Source organism: Selaginella moellendorffii, unplaced genomic scaffold (assembly GCF_000143415.4).
Source record: "Selaginella moellendorffii unplaced genomic scaffold, v1.0 SELMOscaffold_20, whole genome shotgun sequence".
Lineage (NCBI taxonomy): Eukaryota > Viridiplantae > Streptophyta > Lycopodiopsida > Selaginellales > Selaginellaceae > Selaginella > Selaginella moellendorffii.
Window position 1 is genome coordinate 455809 of NW_003314281.1, and position 18594 is coordinate 474402.

At 40.7% G+C, this 18594-nt stretch overlaps 3 protein-coding genes across 8 annotated transcripts; 2 read left to right on the forward strand and 1 right to left on the reverse strand.

Moving 5' to 3' along the window:
- Window positions 1–41: 41 nt before the first annotated feature.
- Window positions 42–1591, forward strand: LOC112347239 (zinc finger SWIM domain-containing protein 7-like). Of its 3 annotated transcripts, XR_002992718.1 has the most exons (6): window positions 42–138; window positions 223–244; window positions 308–413; window positions 587–697; window positions 776–980; window positions 1080–1591. XR_002992718.1 is itself a non-coding variant. In XM_024677827.1 (5 exons), the coding sequence occupies exons 1-5, from the start codon at window positions 81–83 to the stop codon at window positions 923–925; spliced, it is 447 nt and encodes a 148-aa protein (XP_024533595.1). In that variant the 5' UTR covers window positions 42–80; the 3' UTR covers window positions 926–1016. The 3 variants fall into 3 exon arrangements, 2 of the variants coding, with proteins under 2 accessions (XP_024533595.1, XP_024533596.1); XM_024677827.1 differs by lacking the exon at window positions 1080–1591 and having other exon boundaries at window positions 776–1016; XM_024677828.1 differs by lacking the exon at window positions 1080–1591 and having other exon boundaries at window positions 59–254; window positions 776–1016.
- Window positions 1016–2514, reverse strand: LOC9651758 (uroporphyrinogen decarboxylase 1, chloroplastic). The gene is made up of 5 exons (XM_002972846.2): window positions 2381–2514; window positions 1938–2326; window positions 1582–1866; window positions 1271–1506; window positions 1016–1216 (listed from the first exon to the last, which is right to left on the reverse strand). The coding sequence occupies exons 1-5, from the start codon at window positions 2505–2507 to the stop codon at window positions 1048–1050; spliced, it is 1206 nt and encodes a 401-aa protein (XP_002972892.2). The 5' UTR covers window positions 2508–2514; the 3' UTR covers window positions 1016–1047.
- Window positions 2515–14396: 11882 nt separating this feature from the next.
- LOC9637004 (DExH-box ATP-dependent RNA helicase DExH1) lies at window positions 14397–18371 on the forward strand. 4 transcript variants are annotated; one of them, XM_024677849.1, is made up of 16 exons: window positions 14397–14650; window positions 14734–14888; window positions 14957–15062; window positions 15113–15313; window positions 15378–15473; window positions 15530–15805; window positions 15859–16062; window positions 16115–16261; window positions 16310–16402; window positions 16457–16662; window positions 16715–16874; window positions 16943–17216; window positions 17268–17460; window positions 17524–17719; window positions 17774–18136; window positions 18189–18371. In XM_024677849.1, the coding sequence occupies exons 1-16, from the start codon at window positions 14408–14410 to the stop codon at window positions 18321–18323; spliced, it is 3048 nt and encodes a 1015-aa protein (XP_024533617.1). In that variant the 5' UTR covers window positions 14397–14407; the 3' UTR covers window positions 18324–18371. The 4 variants fall into 4 exon arrangements, with proteins under 4 accessions (XP_024533617.1, XP_024533616.1, XP_024533615.1 ...); XM_024677848.1 differs by having other exon boundaries at window positions 17524–18136; XM_024677847.1 differs by having other exon boundaries at window positions 17268–18136.
- Window positions 18372–18594: the final 223 nt, after the last annotated feature.

The following is an 18594-nucleotide window of genomic DNA, read 5'->3' on the forward strand; positions in this document are numbered from 1 at the left end:
TCAAAATTTTAAAAGTTTTTAAAACAAATGCCTCGAATATCCTCACGCCCTAGGCGCTGCTTCTAGGGTTCTTCGCGGCTATGGCGGCAGCGGCAGCGGCGAGCGCCATCTTGGCCGGCATTGCAGCAACTGGACACTGTGCGTGAGATCTTTGGCGGTCTGATGGGTGGATCTTTGATGTGACTGATGGATTCGGATTTGCGCTTGCCCGGATTTGTGCAGTGGACAAGGAAAGCCTGGCCATGTAAATTTCTGTGAGATTCTTTCCCAGGCTCGGTCGGAAGCATGATGGCCGGCATCTTTACAGGTTGCAGTTCCTGTACCAGAGGAATTTGGCGAGGGCTCTGCGCATACTGGACATGGAAGGCGTGAAGCGCATTACTGGCCAAAATTCCAAGCGCTCCATCTTTGTGGTAAGTACCACGATTTCCTCTTTTCCTTTGCTTTTCTACTTCCATCTCCCGTTCATCCTCTCTTTGCTTGTCCTGGCTGCTGCTTTGTTCTCGTAGACTCTTCTTTGAATCTCAAAGATCAGCTTTTTTAAAAGGACTTTTAAAGCGGATGTGGTTGTGGTTTGGTTCTCCAGGTTCGTGGAGAGACCGACAAGAGTGATCAACACTTGTGCCTGCTCAAGCCCCACTTCTGCTCGTGTCCATCTTTCTTCTTCGATGTTGTGGTCCGCCACCAGCATCTCTGCGTACGTAAAGATGCTCCTTTTTAATAATCTCTGGTCATAGATTGGCTGCTGAGAGTGCGTTGAATTCATTCCTCGCAGTGCAAGCACCAGCTGGCCGCAAGTCTCGCAGAGGCACTGAGAATTTGCAAGGACCAAACGGTTAGTGACCAAGAGCTGGCCATCCTGCTTTTGGAGAAAAGAAGCAAGAGGAATCGTCGTCAAGTGCACTACGCTCTGCAAGAGAAATGATCCTCATGGATGGATTCCTTGCTTCTTTTGCTGCAAAGCTTTTTCTCCAGGCCAGGTGAGGAGAAAGAGAAAGAAAAGAGAGAAGAAGAAGAAGAAAAAAATAAAAACAGCTAGCAACATTCTCACGATGCTGCTGCTGCTGCAAATTGTGCAGATAAAGAGCCCAGCTTGTCCAGCGACAGGCTCCGTGCCGTTTGAAAAAAATGTGCGACACTCTCTTCCGGGGTGCCAACCAAGACGCCGTGTCCCAGATTGAGGATGTGACCCTTGTTTCCAGCCTTTCTCACGACGCTGCAAAAACAATACGCAAGGTGTTAGTCACTGCAAGACACAAGGAGAACTTACTCGACCACGGCTTCGGTGATCGACCATTCCGGACCGAAAAGAACGCAGGGATCCACATTTCCCTGGACAGCCACGGAATCTCCCAGCCTCTTTCGACCATCCAGCATGTCTACTGTCCAATCCAGGCCGATGACATGAGCTCCGGTGTCACTCATTCTTTCCAGGAGGCCCCCGTTTCCATTCGCATAGAGGACGATCGGAACTCCAGGACACTTGTCCTTGACAGTCCTGATCATCTGCGAAAAAGAAAGAGAGAAAAAAAGAAGTCTTTTGGGAAGAACTAGAAAAGAACGATTAAAAAGAAAGGTTACCTTGCAAATATACGGTTTTGACCAGCGATCCCATTGAACTGGCGTAAGTTGGCCACCCCAGGAATCAAATATTTGGACGCACTGAGCACCGGATTGTATCTGAAACACGAGGTAGTCCCCGATCGCATTTGCAAGGTGGTCGAGTATCGACTCGAGCAGCTCCGGATTCTCGTAACACATGCCTTTGATCTTCTTGTAAGTTCGAGTGGAGCGGCCCTCGATGAGATAAGTTGCCAGCGTCCACGGCGCACCGACGAATCCAAGAACAGCAGCTCCATTCCCTACCTGCGCAGCTGCAAAGATCTCAGCCTAAAACTGCTATAAAAAAAGAAAGAAAAAAGAAAGAAAGCTTGTACCTCTCTTCGAAGAGTTCTCAACGAGTCGCCGACGAACTCGAGGCGTGAGAGATCGATGGAATGCAGCTGCGATGCTCGCTCCACCGACACGACTGGGTCGCTGATGATCGGGCCTTTGGCGTCATCGATCTCAAACTCCACTCCAATCGCGGGGAGTGGAGTGAGGATGTCGGAGAAGATGATGACGCCGTCGGGCATGAATGCTTTCCAGGGCTGCAGCGAAATCTCGACGATAAGATCCGTCTCCTCGGATCTCTTGCGGAAGGAGGGATGCTTGTCTGCCAATTTGCGATACGCTGCCATGTATCGCCCGGCCTGACGCATCATCCACGCCGGCGGCCTCGCCACGGATTGGCCCCTGGCTGCCTGAACGAGCAGCGGCTCTGGATCTGAGGTAAGCCACAGATTCATCCCAGATTTGCTTGCGATATCCAAGATTTTACCTGGCTGCGATGATGATTCACACCTGGCAACCACCGGCATTCTTCCCGCTGGACGCTGCCCCGCCTCTCCCCAGCATCGCGCAGTCGGCCGCGCCATGGCACAGCAGCATATCGCTCCTCCCGCCATGCCTCAACCATAAACCCTAACCTAATATAAACAAAAAAGTGTATTTTTTAATTAAAAAAGTATGGATAAAATATATATTATTAAGATAACTATTATAATTTATCATAATAATATATGTTTATCAATAGTTTAATATTCATTACTTTTTATGATTAATTTAATCAAAGTGGGGTAAAATGTAATGTCATTTTCAAAGTAGTTTTTATATTGCTGAAATTTAAATACATTAAAACTTAGCATAAGGCTATATACACTATTTCATATAAAATATATGTTTTTAATATACTATTTAAGTGATAAAATAATAATTTATAACATCTAAATTCTAATATTGTAAGGTTTATAAATACATGTATTACCCTAGCTAAGTAATACACTAATTATAATACAATAGTATATGAACCATTTATTTAGATCCATCCATTCGTAGGGGTCTAATCCCCAATTAATATAATTGTTCTTATATCCCGAGCAATCATATTGATGGAGGTGAGAAGCATTATAATTTGTCCCTAAAAGGCAAAGCTTTTTCATAGTGCTTTGCTTTAGTGTTTGGGATAATGTTTTTTGTTTTTATTTTTTCATTCTCTTTTAAATTTAGATTTATATTAGCTTTTTGCAAGATCTAGAACTTTAGCTATTGTTGTTCTTAGATTTACTTTTTCTTCTGATCTTCATTGCATTCTCTTCTTCTATTATACAACACTGTCATTGATTAAGGAGTATATCACTTGAAGCTACTAATGCTGTTCTATTGGATCGAACTTTTAGTGCCTATGCCCATCTTTAGTGTGTTGCCATTTTCAACTTTCATGAGATATGATTACACAATTTATTTTCTTCTCAGTGTTCTGCCATCTTCTGTTGATGTGGAGCGTGATCATGACATCAATTGGCAAGGTATAGATGATATAATTTAGTTTTTGGAGAATGTTCAAGGTTTGAGTTTATGGGAAGATGATATGTATAAGCTCGAGTGGATTCTAGATTGTGATGACGAGCTTGATTATTATGGAAATAACTTTGAAGATGAAATGGAGATTTCATAAGGTAAGTGTAAATCCTTCAATCTGCCATTTAATTTTTTTTCTCTACTTTTTGCTTTTTCCCAACTTTTTTTTATTTCTCGATCTGAGCCACCTTCTTATGTTCCTAGTATTTCTTCCTCATTTACAGTGTTTTCTTCTCCTGACATGTCAATCATTTATGACTATGATAATTTTCATTCTCAATCCAATATTAAGTTGAGTGTTTTTTGTCTTCCTCATACTAATTTGGATGTTAAATGTATGCATAAAGTTGAGAATCTTGTTTTTGTTTCATTGGCAAAGTCTTTGATTAGTTTTGATGTTAAATATTCCCTTGTTCCAAGGGTTGAGTCACTTTTGCCAGAGTTTCAAGTTGAATGTATGTCGTTATTTATAAGTACTGCCAAAAACTTTTGCTTTATCATTGTTGCTGAAAAGTTCATATATTCCCTTGAGAGTGTGGATGTTATTGATTTTCACCTCTCTAATGTTAGGTTGTGTGTTAAGGGAGTTAAGCAGTATGAATTTTTTACTTATATTATGGTGGCCGGAGTATTTTATAATATGAAGTCCTATTTTCCAAACTTTGAGCATATATCCTTCTTTTGATTTTCTCATTTTTACATTGTTAACTATTATAAATTCCTTTTCTAATGCTTCTTTATCCACATTTTCTTCGTTTATAATTGTTTTTCTTCAATTTTTCTCCTTTTTGCCTCGACACTTTAAACTTTTTTTCCTTCGAAGGAGGGGGTAGAGGGGATGGACGGGAGTCCAGCTTTGACGATAGAGTGAGGATGAGCAAATGCAGTAATGGAGCAAGGACAAATAATATGGATTGTAGAGTGAGGATGATTATAACAAGTCTAAACCGAACATCCAACTTTGATGTAGTGAGGCTGAAAGGATGTGATAGTGAAATGAAGCTAAACATAAATGGTAAAGTGAGGATAAGTGTAATAATGAATTTAAATAGAACCAATATTTCAAAACTTTTTTTCTTTCAAAGAGGGGATAATAAGGATTGAAGGACAAATGGAGTGAGTTTAATTTCCTATATGCAGTGCTAGATGAGGACAATAGTTGTGAATCTAAATAAACATGGGTTTTAAATGTTAACCGAATGGAAGGCACAATAATAAGTTCTACTTATGATCCTAAGTCCGAGTTAATTGTGGTTTTAGAGGACTATTGCCAAACAAATTTAAAGACAGGATATATTGTTTGTTGCAATGGTGCTTTATGGATTATAGTGGCTCTCAAAATCCCTTATTTGTGTTCAAAATTATAGTTGTATACTTGATTTAAGAATTTAAGAGCTACAAATGGAGTTACAATTAGTTCACTAGGATTCTATAGTAAGTTGATGCTTATGCCATGGCTTTAGGTTTTATTTCAATCATGGTTATCAACAATTTTGTTGGTAGTTTTGTGGGACTTTTAAATTTTTATAGTAATTTATGATTACCCAATAGAAGCTCCAAATATTCCATTTGACTTGTTATCATCACCTTTTCATTTTTTGGAGGGGAGGATGGTGTAATGTTTCTAAATATATATATTTATATACATGTATTACCCTAGCTAAGCAATATATTAATTATAGTACTATAATATATGAACTATTCATTTGGGATTGAATCTAGTTCATCCATTGTTGTATATAAGTAAGGGTCTAAACCCCAATTAATATACTTACTCTTATATCCCACATCATGATATTTTTTTGAAAATATTAATATAATTTTTCTTAGTATATATAATGTTTGATTAATATACTATTATCTTGGGTATAAAGTAATTATTATTTATATTTTAGTTAATTTTTCCTATATAACTATGTATTTAATGTTAAAATAGTACTTTATAGAAATTAATAAGAAACTTATTTTACTTTCTTACATACTTTAAATTTATAACTAAAATAATGCAAATGTATTTTTTAAAACAGATATGTTTTCTTAATTTTTATTTCTTTTATTGTTGACTTTAAATTTATTTCAACATGAAATATATATTATTTTTAAAAAGTAAAAAATAATTTAGGAAAACATAAAAATATAATTAAATTTTACATTCTTTCAATAGTGTTTATTATTTACAATTTCACTTTATATTAAATCCCAATCAAAATTTCTAAATTTGAAAGAAAAATGACTAAAGAAGATAAAAAAGCTATATCTTCAAAGTTACCGAAGTTACACATTGAAATACAAAGGTTAGCCATTAACTATAAAATATTGAGAAATATATTATGCATAACTTAGATAGCCATTTTCACACAAAGAAATTTATAAAAATTACAAATTTTATTTTCTAAAAATTTATTATATTTATTTAAATTTAAAAATTAATTATTATGGTTTTAAAGAAATTTAACATAAAATATATATAAGGTTGAAGTGTAAGGCTATAGTGCACTAATATTAGCATAATGGGATTTTGATAGCTATTATATTAATTTTGATCTAGACCACTCATTTTTATATATAAACTAAGGTTTTTGGGCTAATTGATATACACATTTCTATATTTCATTAGTAGAAATGAAGAGCAACTTTAATTGTCCGGGATTATTTGGATTTGGGATTTTGGTTTGAATCTAGCTCTTGCATTATCTAGATTTTAATTTTGTTGATCTTTATGGCAAAGCAATAATTTCATCTTCCTTTGACTCTAGAGTAATTGTTAGTGCAATTGTTTGATGTTATGTGATTTTAGTTGAATAATCAGACCTAATTGGTAGTAGCATTTACAATATATAGTACAACTCCTTCTGCTCTTATTATCAATTCTCACATCTTTCCAAAATTCTTTCATAGGAATCCTAGAGATGACATATACCATTAGTTCAATCACTTATGGTAATTGCTATTATCATTCTTAACATGATGCTTGGCGTTTATATGACTGTCCACGTGTCTTCAAGTGATAGTGTTGCAGTAATACAATGGCTTGAGTGTAGCCACTCATGTGGATTGGAGCATTCTTTTAAATGTCTTCAAATGTGTATTTGCACATATTGATAATTGTGATAATGCCTTCCAAAAATTATATTATCTTCGTCAAGGGCCATTTGAGTCAATGATACAATTTGGCATTTGCTTCGGGAGCCTTTTACTTCGTATAGAGACAAATATGTTAGAGTGAATCAAGTTAAAAATATTATGGTCAACACTTTGTCAAGATTTTGTGGGACTTGTGCATGCATTTGCTCTAGCACCCTTGACAATGCTTTTTGCCTAGCACAATGTTATAAAATATCATTTTTTCCACTTTTCACTATACGTCCTTCAACTTTACTTTCTATGGGAAATGGTTTTGTTCTTATTAAGGTTGATGCTACTACTGCTCGTGTTCAAGGACAAGGGCGAGGATGTAATCATGACCATGATGTCCCTTAGGCATGTGATAAAGTTTGCTACATATATCAATATTATCAGTGTTTTTTGAATTAGCATACTCCATTTCTTGAGTGGAGGCCTTGGCATCAACAATAACTTGTTAATGCTCTTGCAATGAAAGGTCTTGACACAAATATTTTTCTGAGAAATGAGGAATTGCGCAAATAGTGAAGGGTCCTTGCACGATTAAGTTAATGGCCCTTCTATCCTTTTTTCAAGAGTACTATCAAAGGGTTCACTCAGCACTAATTCATCTATTGTTTACTTTTCAAAGTTATTTTTATAGCAAAAAATCTCTTCATGTTAATTGATATAAATTTGAGTTTATCTTCTATTGCTCAGCTTATTATTCCATATTACTGTCTATAGTTGCATCATACAATAGAACTAATCTTCATTCTTTATGGCAATGGCTATATACATCCATGTGCACGAGATGAAGTGGACCTAATAATGCATGTGGGAGATCTTGAGCTTGAACTTTAATTATTGAAAATAGTGTTAAATCAAAATTTTAACTTTATCTTTCGTATGGATTGATTGCTACAATGTGACTTTAAAGCTTCTCCCCCTTGTTTTATACTTTTTATATTTCTTTTATTCATTTCACTTCTATTCCCCTTCATCCCTTTGTTTTTACCTCTATGTCCATCATTTTTGTCTCTTTATTACTTTGTATTATATTTCTATTTTACTCATTTATTCTCTATCTCTTTAATGGTCTTTGTATCGCAATGGTGGATCAACTTAAGAAGGAGGATGTTAGTCTCTTCAACTTTGACATGTTGTTTTAAAGCCAAAATTACAACATATCATCTTATTCCAACTAGGGATGCTTGTCTAATTAAAGTTTTGTTTGGCAATGGTCACTAAAGGAGATCAAGATTTTACATGCGAACATTAAGGAAATGTTAGAGAAGGGTGTTATCTGAAAGTCTCAGAGTCTTTAAGCATATAAACCTTATCTTATGATAAAATTTGATAGAAGTATTCATTTTTGCATTGACTATCATCCGTTAAACGAGGTGATTATCTAAATTCTGCTTTTAAATATGGGCAAGTGCTAATGGCTAAAGAAGATGTTCCAAAGATTGTTATTTATACACCATTTGGTTTATGAGTTCTTGATAATGTCATTTGATTTAAACAATGTTGTAATGATTTTCTGGTGGACACTTAGACTGTGTATAAGCGGAATAATAACAACGCTACAACTCCCATTATCATCTACTAGTGAAATACAAAGTGGATGATTTGGTGTTAGTTCATTTACCAAATCTTATAGTATTTGTCTAAGAAGCAATTATATCAAGTGTTGTAGCAAGTTAGACTGGAAGTTTATGAAGTTCAGCATGACATTCAATAGGCCATTCCTCCAAAAATTATATATGTGCAACAATTAAAACATTTAATATAGAGGGATCAAGAACAATCAACACCATCTACAAATCCACTAATGTTTCCTCTTAATGTTCTTCTAAATCCCAATCTCACAATTAGGGAATGCTAACTACTTTTCATCCTTCCAAGAGGAAAGGATGATATGAAGTCTAAGTGTACGGCTACAATGTCATATATGAATATTAACATAGTAAGATTTTAATAACTATTGGATTTTTTTCAATCAAGACCACTCACTCTAATATATAAGCTAAAGTTTTTATGCATATTTTTGTATTTGATTTCCATATTCTATATATAGAATTTAAATTCCTCATTATCATTATTTTGCATTTGTGATACTCATTAAATATTAAAGACATATGAATATTTCAAATATTAAATGTTTATCATAAATTTAATCTAAACATGTGAGTGCTTGGAATATGGAAAGGGAATACAGAAATGTGCATATCAATTAACCCAAAAACCCTAGCTTATATACAGGAGCGAGTGGTCCAGATTGAAATTAATCCGACAGCTACCAAAATCTCACTACGCTAATATTAGTATACGGCATCGTAGCCGTACACTTGGCCCTCACATCATCCCCCCCTCTCAGGATAATGGAAGACCATCAGGGTTCTCTTGTAGACGGGCCTAGATCTGGAGGAACATCAAGAGGAGGCATCGGCGGATCTGTAGATGGTATTAACTGCTCCTGATCCCTTTGTATGAAGTGTTTCAACCGCTGCACATGCACAATCTCTGGAGGATCGGCCTGCTGGACGTCATGCCGAACCTCATAAACTTGTGGTCCAACTGGCCGCAACACCCGATACAGTCCTTTCCACTGTGCAAGGAGCCCCTTAGATAAACCACATACCGTAAAATGGGGAAAACGGACTAACACCAAATCATCCACTTTATACTCCGCAGGTGGACGATGATGGGAGTTGTAGTGCTGTTGTTGTCCCACTTGTATGCGGCCTAAGTGTTCGGCAGACTCCACTCGGACAAGTGGAAGAATGCTTGTCAAATATTGATCCCATGACCTAGTATCCGCAGCTCGTGGCAATCGCGAAGGTAAATCCAGCTCTGTTGGTAATATTGGATCATGACCATATAGAAGTTTATATGGTGAAGCACCAACAGAACTCTGCACCCTAGTGACATATGCATACTGAAGAGACGGCAAATAACCATCCCAATCTGAATGCTGAAAGTTCACATACTTCGCAATCATCCCCTTGAACGTCCGAACGAGCCGTTCCACCAGATCGTCTGATTGTGGATGATAAGCACTCGTGAAAGTGTGGCGAATCCCCAACCGAGACTTCAAAACATGAAATGCCTCAGCCATAAAAGCAGGACCATTATCCGAAAGAATCCGCTCTAGACAAGAATGCTGGAACACCACTCGATTGAGGACGAAGTATCCAACAGCAGTTGCAGAAGCACTAGCAAGAGCACCAACTTCCACCCAACGAGTCAAATAGTCATAAGCAATAATAACATACTCATTGCTAGCAGTTGACTATGGAAAAGGTCCCATAAGATCAAACGCCACCAATTCAAATGGACGGGAAACTGCAATTGACTCCAACCGTCCTTCTGCAGTCTGAGGGGGAGTATTACGAGCTTGGCACCAAACGCAGCTACGCATATACCGGATAATATCACATCGCATCTCCGGCCAATAGAAAGACCTGTGTAGCTTCTCGATTACACGACGATGTCCCATATGCCCACCTAGAACAGGAGAATCATGGTAGGCATGGAGAAACCGCGGAATAAAGATAAAAGGCACCACCAGCCGTAAATGATCATCAGGATCTGTCCCCACAAAATAAAGAAGGCCACCTTCAAGACGATATTGAGAATGTAAATGCCGAAAAGGCAAGTCATCAGCAAGTGATGCAGGATTCTCAAACCCATCTCGAAGCCTTCGAATCCATGGCTCAATCTTTTGAGCCTTGCGAACCTCATCAAGTGAAGGTTATAGCGCATGTGATCATGGGATGAGATTTGGATATACTATTACCGTGGATCCTTGGAACCTTGGGAGATAAATGGGGATAAAATAGCCACTAAGGGCTCTCTCATAAAGCAATTGCCCCTTTTCCAGTTGGCTTAAGGGGAGAGAGATAAAGTGCGCTACAAAGGTAGATCTTGCTCTGCACCTTGTGGACACTGAACGTTAAGTATAGCAACCGCCAACGGCACAGAATCCTCGTCTAGAAAATCCACAGATGCTGGAACGACAGGCTCGTCAGAAACATGAGAAGAGAATGAAGAAGGAAGAGGAGCTCGAGAAAGGGCATTAACATCAGCTATAGAACTCCCTGGGTGGTGAACAACATCAAAATCATATATCTGAAGCTTCAAAGCCCACCGAGCAGTACGACCAACCAAGTTCTTTCGCTTTAATAACGAAGTAACAGCAGCATGGTCACCTTCAAGTAACGTCCGAGAACCATGTAGATATGCATGAAGTTTCTCGAAACCCCAAACTGCTGCTAAACACTCCTTCTCTGTCGTGGAGTAGTTCATCTCTGCTGGTTGTAATGTACGGCTTATATATGCAATGGGATGGCACTGACCAGGCACACTCGAGCTCTCTTGCATTAACACACCTCCAAGACCAATGTCAAAAGCATCCACGCGCAAAATAAAAAGTCGAGTGTAGTCAGGATATGCCAAAACCGAAGGAGTTGTTAATAACTTTTTGAGATCCCCAAACGCCCGCTCACAATCCGGAGACCAGATGAAAGATGATGTTGATGACTTCAGCAACGCTCGCAATGGTGCAGTGTGATCAGAAAGATGATCCACAAAACGCCTGAGATACTGCACCTTGCCCAAGAAGCGCTGCACATCATTCACACACTTCGGAGTAGGGAACTTTAGAACAGCCACAAGTTTGTCAGGATCAACTTGCAAACCCTCATGAGAAATACGGTACCCAAGATAAGTTGTGTCTTTGGATCCAAACACGCACTTCGACCGCTTCAGCTTTAAACCAACGTCGCATAGCCGATCCAACACTTTACAAACATCATGAACGTGCTCCTCCCACGTCCCCTCCGAGTGGATCAAGACATCATCAATGAAGTCAGCAGTCACCTCCGGCATATCGCAAAGAACCTCGTCCATCATTCATTGAAAAGTTGCTGGAGCATTGTTCAAACCAAATGGCATCACCAAGAACTCATACAAACCAAATGGTGTACGAAAAGCAATCTTAGGAATATCTTCTTCGGCCATCGGTACTTGCCAGTACCCAGAAGCAAGATCTAGCTTGGTGAACCAACGACTTCGCCCCAGAAGATCCAAGAGATCAGCAGTGTGAGGAAGAAGGTACACATCCGGGATCATTACGTCGTTTAACGGACGATAGTCGATGTAGAAACGAATACTCCCATCAGGCTTCGTCACAAGATGAGGTTCACATGCCCAAGGACTTCGCGACTTCCGAATAACACCCTTCTCCAACATCTCCTAGACATTTGCACGTAAAATCTTGATCTCCTTTGGTGACCAACGACGAACAGGAACCTTGATTGGACGAGCATCCCCAGTTGGAATCGGATGACGTGTAGCAATCTTGGCTCTAGATGATAGGTCAAAGTCAAAGAGATCAAAATACTCCTTCATGAGCTGGTCAACTGCTGCAACACAAAGATTGTCGGAGGGATCGGAAAAGGGAAGAGTAGAACAAGATGGAAACACAGGAGGAAATAGTAGGGGAACAAAAGTAATGGAAGCAGAGGTAGAAGTAGAGGGATGAAGAGGTACAGATGTGAGAGGAATGGAGGAAACATAAGGAAGTATGAGACAAGGGGGAGAAGCCTCAAAGTCACACTTGGCATGAGTGCGCTGTAACCAATCCATACCAAGAATGAGGTCAAAAGCTTGACTCGGCACCACCTACAACGACTGCAACTCAAGCTCGAAATCGCCCACACGCACAACCAGGTCTGCCTCATCCCGTGCACATGCATGTGTACGGCCGTTGCCATAAAGAATGAAAACTGGTTCCGCCGCATGACGCAAGTGTAGACGACAACGTGTGGCAACAGGTCGAGCAATAGAAGATAAACTCGAACCTGTATCAACCAACACGGAGAGAATAATAGGAGACCTATTGTTATAAAGATGAGCTTGAAAAGTAAACACTGGATGAACTGGTGCCGAGTGAACCCCTTGATGATACTCCCAAAAGAAATATGGAGGGGTCATTGACTTATTCGCGCAAGGTCCCTCCATTACTCACGCGACTCCTCGTTTCCCGGATTCATCTCGATGTCCAAACCTTCCACTGCAGCAGCACCAACGGGACGTTGTTGACGCCAAGGTCTCCACCCAGGAAATGGAGGTCGCCAATCCGGAAAGCGCCGACAATGTCGATAAGTATGACCAACTTCATCACACGCCCAGCAATGAACATCACGGCCACGACCACGTCCTCGTCCTTGTCCTTGGACTCGAGTAGCAGCAGCATCAACCTCCATGGGAACAGGACCATCACTCATAGAAAGTGGAGTGGATGGACGTGCAGTGAGAAGTGGAAGAGGCGACGTCTCATAACGTTGTGCCAAGCGAAGAGCATCGTCAAGGGTGGCAGGAGCAAGTGCATGCACAAGGCCGACAAGATCTTGACGAAGTGCTGGCCACAACATTCCTAGCTTGATCCGCTCCGACATATTGGGCTCCGCACGAAGCAAAAGACTTCGGAAACGAACGCCAAATTGCATCACCGACTCAGATGGCCCTTGGCGAAGACGATGCAATTGTTGGAAGGCATCGTCACAATCGTCGGCATGTCCGAAGGCGCGTTTGAAGACGTCCGGAAGAACACTCCAATCCTCACGAGTGGCCGCACTCAATCCATTGTACCATTGTAACGCCGTCCCTTGGAGACACGTGGGAAACTCACGTAAACAACAATCATCATCCCAAGAATGATATGTGGCAATCACCGTGAAGTGATCGAACCAATGGTACACATCATCCCCGGGATTCCCATGAAAGAACTCCGGCCGAACGCGAGGATTGGCACCAAGAGCAGGAGGAGTTGGACCACGTGCCGTGAATGCTGCCATCAATTGAGTTTGGTTGTTCAATTGCAAGCGCATAGCATCAAGCAATTGGACCAACTGCTGCTCGAGAGTCAAAGGAGGAGATTGTTGATCTGCCATGGAGACGAATGAAAAAGAAAGAGCAAAAGAAGAGAAATGACAAAATGCTAGATGGAAATGGTAGATCTAGACAATGCCAAAAGCTAGATCTAAACCAAAATCCTGAAAACAAAGAACAAAAAGAAGGAAATGGAAAAAGCTAGATCTAGACAATACAAAAGCTAGATCTAAACCAAAATCCCAAATTCAAGCACTCCTCAGAGACAATTAAAAGTGCCCCTCATCTCCACCAATGTGAGTGCTTGGAATATGGAAAGGGAGTATAGAAATGTGCATATCAATTAGCCCAAAAACCCTAACTTATATACAGGAGCGAGTGGTCTAGATTGAAACTAATCTGACGGCTACCAAAATTCCATTACGCTAATATTAGTATACGGCATCGTAGCCATACACTTGGCCCTCACAAACACTTTTTTCTATTTGAGTTCAAAATAATATATATAATAACTTTTCATAAAATACAATAAATTTCTTTCAAATAATTATATAGTTTTTATAGTGTTAAAAATGATGGTAAAACCTACAGTTTTATAACTCATTTTTATCTCCTTAGTATAAATCTGTAAATCTACTTAAATTTTGATCTATGGATTGATGGATTGTTAAATGATTAAATTTCACATCAAAATTAGTAAATTATGGATAATCTGATGAGTAGTTAAAATGTATATAAATCAGTTTTATAACTTTTATAATACATTTGAAATACTTGAATTTTACTTTAGTTTATTAGTTTTAGTTTATAATGCAACATCATTTTGCTAGGTAGAAGTTTTAGCTTTAAACCTTCCTTTTTTCAAATAAAGAAAAAAATATTCATTAGGGCTATGCAGAGGGAATCTTTGCATATCCTCTTAAACCCGCCCACGAGGCTAGGGCTATAGATGCATTGTTTGCGAAGGCTATCGATCTCTTGTCCTTGCCACGGTCGTCCCATCGGAGCTCCATTTCTTAGGCCGTCACTGCTAGGGCTGTGCACAATGTCTAGATCGAGCCACAGGGGGAGAGCGCAAGGACGAGGCGGCCGCGGGGGGAGAGGCGGCGGCGGCGGCGGACGAGGAGGAGGAGAGCAGCGATGGTGGGATCCTGCCTGGAGGGCTGAGAGGCTGAGGCAAATGCGCGAAGAGGTCGGATAATCTGTGGCCTGCGGTGTGTGATTTTCTTTTTTTTTTTATCTTAGAAGGGATTCTTTGTTTGTTGGCAATTGTAGAGGGGTCCCGATGTGGAATTGGACGAGGATGAATGGTGGACGAAGCTGGAAGAGCACAAGTTCTCGGACGAGGAAGAGATTGTGATAAAAACGAACTATGGACGTGCCGGCGCTGATAAGCTCGAGGCAATGGCTCGTGAATCTGGATTTTATTTGTGAGTTTTTTTTTTTTTGTTTTGTTTCCTTTAGTTCTTTGTCGCTGATTCATACTCCTTGGCTGCAGTCATGCATATAACCGAGGCCGGAACACGGTGCTGGTTATCAGCAAAGCTCCTCTGCCCAACTATCGAGCTGATCTTGACGAGAAGCATGGACAGTCGCAGCGTAAGGTATGTTCGTAAGCGCTTCCTTGATGGTTTTGAGTGGTCTTTTTTTCCAGATCAGTATCTCAGCTGACACAGAGACGCATGTTGAGTCCATGCTAGCGAAATCAATTGGAAAAATCTCGGTGGTGAAAGACTGCGCTGGAACATCTTCACACGGTGACGACAGTACTTTGGATGAACGTCGGAAAGGTGTTGTGAACGTCAACAACACCGAGCTCAGTGCAAGGCTAAAAGCGCGTCAAAAAGAACTACAGGCTAGGCTGTTCGAGTTTTGTTCTTGAATTGGGTTCTCATCTTGTGAAATTTTCGTCTTTACAGGCCGGTCCGGCAGCAAAGTCAATGACATCTTTCAGAAAGAAGCTTCCTGCTTTTAAAATGAAAGATGAGATCCTGCAAGCGGTTTCTCAAAATCAGGTAAATTTTAATATTTATGATGCATGGAAGAGTGGAGTGAAACTCTTTGCGGAAAGGTGCTAGTAGTCTCCGGAGAAACAGGATGCGGGAAAACCACGCAGTTGCCACAGTTTATTCTCGAAGAAGAGATAAATGCAGGGCGAGGCGCGGCTTGTGACATAATTTGTACACAACCTCGAAGAATTTCCGCCATATCAGTTGCTACTCGCGTTGCTGATGAAAGGGGAGACGAGCTTGGTGAAAGTGTTGGCTATCAAATCCGACTGGAGGCCAGGCGTTCGCAAGAGACGAGGCTACTCTTTTGCACGACTGGTGTGCTTTTGAGACGTCTGGTATACTGTATTCCATGATTACGCTTTAGCGATTTTTACAAACTGTTTTGCAGGTTCAAGATCCGCTGCTAGAGGGCGTCAGTCATGTGATAGTCGATGAAATACACGAGCGTGGAATGAACGAAGACTTCCTGCTGGTTGTTCTACGAGACCTTCTACCGAAGAGGCCTAAGCTACGTCTCATTCTCATGAGCGCAACTATCAATGCCGATATGTTCTCCAAATATTTTGGCAATGCACCGAAGCTGCACATTCCGGTTAGCACTTTCTTTTTCCTGCGTGTGTAGCTGAACGTGTTCGAATTGCCAGGGTTTTACCTTTCCCGTTCGAGAATTTTTCCTGGAAGATGTTGTGGAAAGTACTGGATTCCAATCACAAAATAACCAAGCAAGTTCTCGGTTTTCTGGAGGAAGACGAATTGAGAAACAAAAGGATTCTCTGACTGAACTTTTTGAGGTACTCCAACTTATTGCCCCGACTGAATTTTCTCAACTGTATCGACAGGAAGTGGTCATCCAAGATACATACAAGCAATTTTCCAAGTCAACAAGGAAGTATTTGGAGTGCTGGAATCCAGAAATCATAGACCTTGACCTGGTATGGATTTTCCAGTATTCTTTCCCCTGAAATTTCTTAAATCCGATTGTGAAGGTGGAGGCAGCAATTCAACACATATGCGAAGAGAAGGACGATGGTGCTATTCTGGTATTCTTAACAGGTTGGGATGACATTTCCAAGCTTTTGGACAAGCTGAAACTCAATCCATCCGTAAGAAATGAACTGCTGCTTCCTCTGCATGGATCCATGCCTACAATTAATCAAAGGCAAATATTTCAACGCCCTCCACCTGGTGTAAGGTAATGCTTCCGGCTGATCGTTTTGATTTCTAACTTTCTGCTTTCAATGCAGAAAAATTGTCTTAGCGACGAATATTGCAGAAACTAGCATAACTATTGATGACGTTGTGTATGTTATCGACTGTGGGAAAGCTAAGGAAACTAGCTATGATGCTCTTAACAAGCTGGCGTGCCTTCTTCCATCCTGGATATCCAGGGCTGCTGCTCATCAGGTCTGAATTTACGTCCTTGGTTCTTAGCTGAAGGATTTCTAGCACATTTTCTTGCTTTTATTTGCCAGAGAAGAGGACGAGCCGGAAGGGTGCAACCTGGAATTTGTTTTCATCTCTACCCGAAGCTGATGTACGATGCTATGGCACAGTATCAGCTTCCAGAAATCCTGCGAACACCCCTGGAATCTCTTTGTCTGCAGATAAAGAGCCTACAGGTCGGAAGTATAGCGAAGTTCTTATCTAAAGCTCTGGAGCCTCCAGAGCTCCGTGCTGTGGATAATGCTATTGAGTCTTTAAAGACGATCGGTGCCTTGGACGATCGTGAGGAGCTGACGTCTCTTGGTACGATTCAAGCCGCGGTTTCTAAGACATATGAGCTAACTCTGGTTGCAGGTCGACACCTTACAACATTGCCGTTAGATCCAAAGGTTGGCAAAATGCTGCTGATGGGAGCCATATTTCAGTGTCTAGATCCAGCGCTAACGATTGCGGCAGCCTTGGCTCACCGGGATCCTTTTGTTATTCCGATCGATAAGAGAGATGCTGCTGACGAAGCGAAACGAAGGCTCGCAGGAAACGCGAGAAGGTACTTTTCTATTCAGTCAAGCCTTGATTTTCATGGGGTTCTTTTTATGATGTTGATAAGCAGTGACCACTTAGCTCTAATGAGGGCATATGAAGGTTATATAGTTGCCAAGCGACATGGACGCGAACGCAATTATTGCTGGGAGAATTTTTTATCTGCACAGACTCTACAATGGATGGACGGTGCGAGAGAACAGTTTTACGACCATCTTTCTAAGATTGGCTTCGTCGATAACTCATCAAACTCAGCAAACTATGCGGTAGAGTTTACTTTGCAATGTCTGTCTCCAACTTACGATGCATTTCTCGTCCAGGCTTACAACAAGCACAGTGACGATCTGGAAATGGTTCGTGCGGTTTTGTGCGCTGGTTTATACCCGAACGTCGTGCAATGCAAGGCAAGGGGAAGACGAACAGCGTTTTTCACAAAGGACGATGGCAAAGTCGAGCCTCATCCGGCCTCTGTCAACAGTCGAGTCGGCCAGTTTGCACAGCCATGGCTCGTCTACAGTGAGAAGGTGAAGACAACCGGGATCTACCTTCGGGACACCACCAACATTTCCGACTATGCTCTTCTCATGTTTGGAGGGCCGCTCGTCTCAAACGGCAAAGGTGTGGAGATGCTCGATGGCTATCTACAATTCACAGCGTCTGCCAAGACCATGGAGCTTGTAAATGTAAGTTGCTGTCCTTGCAAGAGTTTCTTTTTAACAGCTTTTGTGTGCCCAGGCATTGCGGTCGCAGCTAGATGACTTGCTCACGAGAAAAATCAAGGATCCAAGATTTGATATACATAGAGAAGGGAAACATGTGGTAAGCGCAGTTTTGGCATTGTTGCATTGCGAGGAGAAGCAATATTATTAGTGACGAATATTTAATTTGCAATTAGTAAGCTTGCAATCCATTCTTCTACCGCCGATTTGAAATAGTTAGAATGGTTATACAATTTCCCTTTTGCTCCTGAAAAAAGTACGTCGCCACACCTCGGACATGGAGGCAGTAAAGAACTTGATGTCGTTGCAAATGAGTACACACCTTCGCAACAGTCGACAATGGCGCAGTTTTGGATGAGGCAGTGGATTTTGCCATCCAGAAGCTACGCCTTGGCGAGCCTCAGAAATGGAAGAAGAACTCT